The sequence below is a fragment of the Mytilus californianus genome, unplaced genomic scaffold, assembly GCF_021869535.1.
Source record: "Mytilus californianus isolate M0D057914Y unplaced genomic scaffold, xbMytCali1.0.p SCAF_5, whole genome shotgun sequence".
Lineage (NCBI taxonomy): Eukaryota > Metazoa > Mollusca > Bivalvia > Mytilida > Mytilidae > Mytilus > Mytilus californianus.
Genome location: NW_026262701.1, coordinates 110,182,473 through 110,188,767, shown reverse-complemented (window position 1 = coordinate 110,188,767; position 6,295 = coordinate 110,182,473). Strand labels below are relative to the sequence as shown.

Below are 6,295 nucleotides of genomic sequence, written 5' to 3'. Positions count from 1 at the left end.
GATTGAAATTTCAAACTATCGACACACAGGAAGTAGCTGAACGGCAGATAGATGCTTACATGCTACAACTCCATTAGCTTGGCATCCTGACCCAACCTCCTCTTCACGTCTACTGTCACGGAGAAGGGAGCCAGGATCTCAAGCTACAACTCAGCATTATCAAGCTACAGAAATACTATAAAATCATTCCAAGAAAACTTTGACGAAAGTTTTCTACCTAAGGTCTTTCGGACGGACGGAATGAATGACAGAATGATGGACAGAGTTACGCAGTTAAGTAAACCTGTTTTAATTTCGCTTTTGGCGACGCATGTTAAAATTGGCACGTGTTTCCTTTAAACCGATGTAAAACATGGTTACCCGTGGCAATGTTTCCCTGATATTATTATGTTGTTTTCTCTTACACATTTTCAAACAATAAACTGAACATAAGCAGATTATTCTAACTATTCATGTACCAATGAAATTTATCCATCTTATCCAAACTTTCATCTTAGTTTTCAAAGTTCCTATCAACATGATCGCAATGGCTAAAATAGAACATAGTGATACAATACCAGTATTTTCTAAAAACCGTAATAGATAGATAGAATCTTGCAGGGCGAAAATTCGTTACCCTAAATCAACTTTGCTAATTTGAAACAAACTTAGTAGAAATAATATATATGGAGCGTCATGCAGTCTTATTTGAAAATGCATTATTTAATTTACTTCGGGCTGAAACAGGGCTAGCAAATTAATATCTCCATTCCGATTGCCCCCCGGGTCAATTTTGAAATATCGTAAACTACGTAGAAACCAACTATTTAATGACACTCTACAAATTCCTGATGTCTTGCTGGTCGGATAGTAAACGCAGCAGCAATAGAGCTTTCTAGATTTTATATGGGAACCCTAATGATTTTAGTGTCGCCAAGTCTGTACCAAACCTAGCAAGCATTGTGTTTGGAAACGTCTTTTTTCTCGGTCGAAAATATTAACATACTTCCCAGATACCATTCTTGATTCTATTTCAACGATTTTACTATTAGTATTTCCTTATCTCTGAAAATGCTCGCGATATCAGTGCTAATTTGGAGACCATCTACAAAGACTCCTGGATTGTAATGGTTTTGATGACATATACAAGACGAAGTACAGGGTAGCTATTGTGTTATATGCTTCCAGTTTTGATTATATAGTATGTTTGCTTTGTACCGAATATCTGATACTTTTACTTCGTGATTTTTTCCTTTGTAGTTTACTTGATGTCTCGTTTCTTTCTTGAGGACAATTATGAGTGTTTAATTATTTTTCAGATGGAGACTCCAATTTATGTCACACTTGCCTTGTTAACACTTGGATATGCTGTAACAGTTGTAGTCAGCTTGATAGAATCAGTGCCTCTACCATACGACCTTGACAATTGTATAAAACAGCATATATTACACTTGAATACCTCTCATACACCGCCTCATTTGGCCGAGGCCTTCTGCGTGAAAAAATTTATATTACTTAACCCTAATATGAGGGTGAAAGTGAACTTCACAACAGACGAAACTGATTATATACAATCGTTATTCAGACAAGTAGAGGCAGACTCCGGTGTAGATACACAGAAAGGTAGATTTAAACGACAAACGATGAGACGGAGAAGACACCGGCGGGAAATGAGATCAGCGCCTTATCTACAGTGGCAACAGTATGTACGTGCAGTGACAAGCTTGAAAAGGGCCCAGGTAATGAAAGCGTCTTTTATAAAGGGCTACTATGCTTACCATTTTAAGATTGAAGAGAAACAGTAAAAAATCTTCCTTGCAAACATTTATTTACATCGCTTTAATTTTAATTGAGATGCAACTTAAAGTTTTTGGTGGGGTTCGTGTTGCTTAGTCTTTAGTTTTCTATGTTGTGTCATCTGTACTATTATTTGTCTGTTTGTCTTTTTGTTTTTGGCCATGGCGTTGTCAATTTGTTTTCGATCTATGAGTTTGACTGTCCCTCTGGTATCTTTCGTCCCTCTTTTAAAATCATTAAAAGAAAAAAAAATGATAACACATCGACAAAAAAGCGTGTCCATCAGCCATTTTGCAAAGAAAACTATACAACATACCAGTATCTAGTTATGATCGAATAGACGTTAAATATCAATTTTTGTCTTTGTCACAAAAACATAATCATATACATTGTAGAGAGGAACCAATGGGAGAAGCCGTTATGATACCTTGGCAGCAATACACACTGCAGCAGTTGACGAAGTACATTTTGGTCCATCCTTTTGTCCATGGCATAGACTGTATTTAATACTGTAAGTAACACTGGTTTATTTTTTATTTTGAGGCGATAACTTTCATAACTTATCTTTTATGACAAGGTCACCTTCTTCTTTTTAAGACTTACAACTAGATCCACATAACAAAGAACTAGTTCCCGTCCAATGCTAAATAGATATTCCTAAATGTTTCCATTCGGTGATAAATCGTAAACGAGAAAAAAGAGGTCAGGATATTGGCTACTGAAAAAACAAACACAACCGTTGTCAATGAGAGTTGACATGTATGACACAGATATTCGGTCGTTCCTTGTTTATTCGTGCACCCGGCTTATTGCTCCTTGTTTCTGGTCCGTGTATTATCCTTTAGGTTTCAGTTTTGGTTCCCTGTTTACAAAAAGGCTACAGTATCTTTCAGCTGCAGTTGTGAACAGTTATTGAAAACAAATGATACACTAGTTTAAACATCATTGTGTCATAAAATATAATAAAAGAATAAAGAAACTGTTAAATTCTCCACTGAAAAACTTTCCAAGGTAAACCCAGAAAAGCGCTTCGGACGCACGAATGTATAAAGTTTTTATCTCATTTACTAGCACTCGGTCGATACCGCTGCTCGTGGACTGTTAGTCCCCGAGTTTATCATCAGCTCAGTAGTCAGTGCTTCGGTACTGACATGATTTATAACATATATATTTGTTTAAATTCCAGTTCATGAATTAGAAATTATGAAGAAACTAAAGTTCCAACTTCCTCAGGCAAAGTTGACCTTAGCTAATTTGCTTATTCTGTTTAAGTCTTTTTTTTTTGTCATATATTTCCCACGGGGGGTCTCTTCCTATATGAAGGTATATACATATGTGCCGCTGGAATTGGTCCCTTTTTTATGATTCGTCAAATATATCAATGGGGTGCAATTTTACCGAGGAAATATATCAATAGGTAGTAATTGACCAATAAATTAAAGTATATTATATAATTGAAAAGTGTTTTAATATATAATAAGATTGTATATGCATATAGGTACTATTTGAGCTGATAAAGATATGAATGGGTTATGATTTCGCTGTGAAATATATGTTTAGGTAGGTATTTCACAATAATTCAGTATATGAATGGGGGTGTTTTTTAAATCCCAGCTGCACAACTGTACCCAAAATCCCATGTTGAGACCCCCCCCCCCCCCCCCCCCCCGTGATATTTCCTAATATTTCAGTGCATTTACGCATCTCTGGCTTACAAATGTTTAAGTTGGAGCGATCCCGATGAAGGTTAATCCAGAAAAGCGCTTTGGACGCACCGAAATTTTTAAAATGTTAATTTCATTTAAAAAGCAAACTCATATGATTAAGATACTCTGACCAAGTAAGAAAGTGAGAAACTTTCGTGTTTTGAACACAGAGGTCAGACTTATTTTTTGGGGAATGATGACAAAAATCGGAACTCAATTTCGAATATGAAAATTTAGTATTCAAGTATCTGCAAAGGCATTCAAGGTTAATCAGAACATTTTTTTGGATGAACAAATCATTTTTGAAATCAATAGAATTTCGCATTTTTGTTTTAAAACAATACTTTTAATAAGAAAACAACACCCTGTAAATATTAAATAAATGGGCTTTTTTTCGTAGCTTGGTACCGTGTATCATCATATGTGGAAATCATTGCCCTGTTTCATTTCCGTAAAGACAAGCACCTGTTCACAAACACTACGCCCCCCCCCCCCCCCCCCCCAAAAAAAAAAAAACAAAAAAATAAAGAAAAAATGGTAGTAATTTCTTTATTGGCATTTGCTGATAATGTGAATTTTATTTTTTCTCTTTTGAATTATCTATTTTCTTTCTAATATAGTATTGAAACAGCTCTAAGAGTTCCTATACCTTACTGGGACCCAACCATTGATGGTGAGATGACAGACCCAACACAGTCCGTTGTTTGGACCAATAAATACTTTGGTAATGGCAATGGTTTGGTAGTGACTGGTCCGTTTAGAAATTATTATACACCCACAGGACCACTTGCTCGTAACATAGGATCGGATGGACTTTTGTTCTCAAAAGAAAATATACAGCAGTTATTTAGATATCGTTTTAATAGAGATATTTTTGAACCAGCCTCATTTGGTGGTCAGATGTCAACACTGGAAGGACAACATAACATGGTCCATTTCTGGATTGGTGGACATATGAATGAATTTGAATATGCTGCGTATGATCCAGTTTTCTGGAATTACCATGCATACGTTGATTATGTTTGGGAAAATTTCCGTAGATTGCAAGTCAGGAGAGGAGTGAATCCTGAGCAGGATATAGTGAGATCTTGGGAACAAGATCCGAACAGTTTTGCTGTTGGATTGCAAGGTTTAAGGATTCGGGAGGGTTATTCCGGGCGAATTGCTAGAATGGTGACCTATGAGTCAATGCCAAAATGTCCAGAGTGTGGGAATAGTTCTGACATGTTTTGTCGCCGAGGTGTCTGCGTTTCAACAAGTGGGTCTTACAGGCGAAATCGAATCTCTTTTCCTCGTAGGGTCAACCATAGAAGTTTTGGAAATACGTTCAGGCGGATAAGAGGGAAACGAAGTGTAATAAGTAAATTCAATGGTGCTAAGGACACCAGTGTTGAATTAACAGATCTTGCTTTTGTGCCTGTGAAGGTTATCAGAAATCTAAATCAAGACATAACTAACTATACCTCTGTCAACCTAACTATCGGAACAACTCGGGTTGTTAGTCCAGAATGTATAAGACATCCAGAAACTCTGCACAATAATGTCATTTACGCAGAGGCTGACGGACTTAACTATAAAGGAAAATACAAAGACTTTGCTTACGTGAATAATTCAGCTATAATTTATTTAGGGGCTCAGAAACCGACAAATGATACGTCGGAGGTCTTTATAACTGCTTATGACAGATGTGGTAGAACATGTATCCCAAATTGTTTGGTCAAAGACAGCAAACCACCAATATATAATACTTGTACAGGGGCCATTCGAATAACATCACAAAATCCAGTTATGTACTTATCCTTTCCGTATGAGCCTGAACTCCAACACCAAGATAATACGACAATACCACCAATAGAATTTCATTGTACATTTTGAGGAAACATTAAAAGTTGGTACAATATTTTCATATTACAGAAAATAATTATTTGAATAAAGGTTTTTGCAATTTTATTGAAAAAAATACCGCTAATTGACCATCAAGTTACAAGAAGAAGAAAACGACTTTATTTTCCAAACATATGCCGACTAAGTGATTGATAATTAAATAGGACAACACCAATTATTGAACAATTAAAAAAAATCAAATAAAACAGAATTAAAACAAGTGACATGACCCTTTTTAGAGTTATTTTCCTAATGCTTGTAGTTTAAAGGTTTGGTTGGCTTGCTTGCTGTGCATTGCTACAAGCATTAGGAAAATAGCTCTAAATACTAGTAAGTTTTAAAAAAAACTATAAATTAGAATAGCATGGTTGCAATCCGTCCGTAAGACAGTATTAATTAAAGCAGTTGACATCAGAAATATAAGCTTACGTGGTTGATATCTTTGATCAGTTTTTGCATGCTTAGAAATATGTGTGAATGTAAATTTCCCGTCCGTGTCAAAAACGTTTACATGAATACTTTGTAACGTATGGGTATTTTTCTTCTTGTTTGATTAATTTTGGTGTATAATTTTCAAAACAAGACAGAGAGAGAGACAGAGAGAGAAAGGACTAACTACATGTATCTGATAAAATGTATAATTAATAAAAACCACATATATGTCATCGTTTGAATGCATATACATATTCTTTTCTTATGAATAATTTGTCATTAGTATGTCGTTTGAGTTATGCCTCCTGTTAAATAAATTGACGTTTTACCTATATGATCGTTGACATCGGGAATAGATGGAATATGAAGGTTGCATTGATATTCACGAAAGAAAAATCTCAATAAATACATGGTAGACTCAGAGCAATGTTAATATTATTCTTTTTCCAACCAGTTATTGGAGTGTTTTTGTTACCACGAACTCGAAAATTCACATA

At 35.5% G+C, this 6,295-nt stretch overlaps 1 protein-coding gene across 1 annotated transcript; it reads left to right on the top strand.

Moving 5' to 3' along the window:
• The first annotated feature begins 526 nt into the window (after positions 1-526).
• On the top strand, positions 527-6,038 carry LOC127702866 (tyrosinase-like protein 1). The gene is made up of 3 exons (XM_052207170.1): positions 527-559; positions 2,172-2,287; positions 4,103-6,038. The coding sequence occupies exons 1-3, from the start codon at positions 527-529 to the stop codon at positions 5,355-5,357; spliced, it is 1,404 nt and encodes a 467-aa protein (XP_052063130.1). The 3' UTR covers positions 5,358-6,038.
• The last annotated feature ends 257 nt before the right edge of the window (positions 6,039-6,295 follow it).

Excerpts from the sequence above, each read along its gene's own strand:
- LOC127702866 (XM_052207170.1), top strand. The coding sequence starts at position 527 with ATGGCTAAAATAGAACATAGTGATACAATACCA. Across the intron at positions 560-2,171 it reads AACATAGTGATACAATACCA|AGAGGAACCAATGGGAGAAG; the intron begins GTATTTTCTAAA and ends TATACATTGTAG. Across the intron at positions 2,288-4,102 it reads CATAGACTGTATTTAATACT|TATTGAAACAGCTCTAAGAG; the intron begins GTAAGTAACACT and ends TTTCTAATATAG.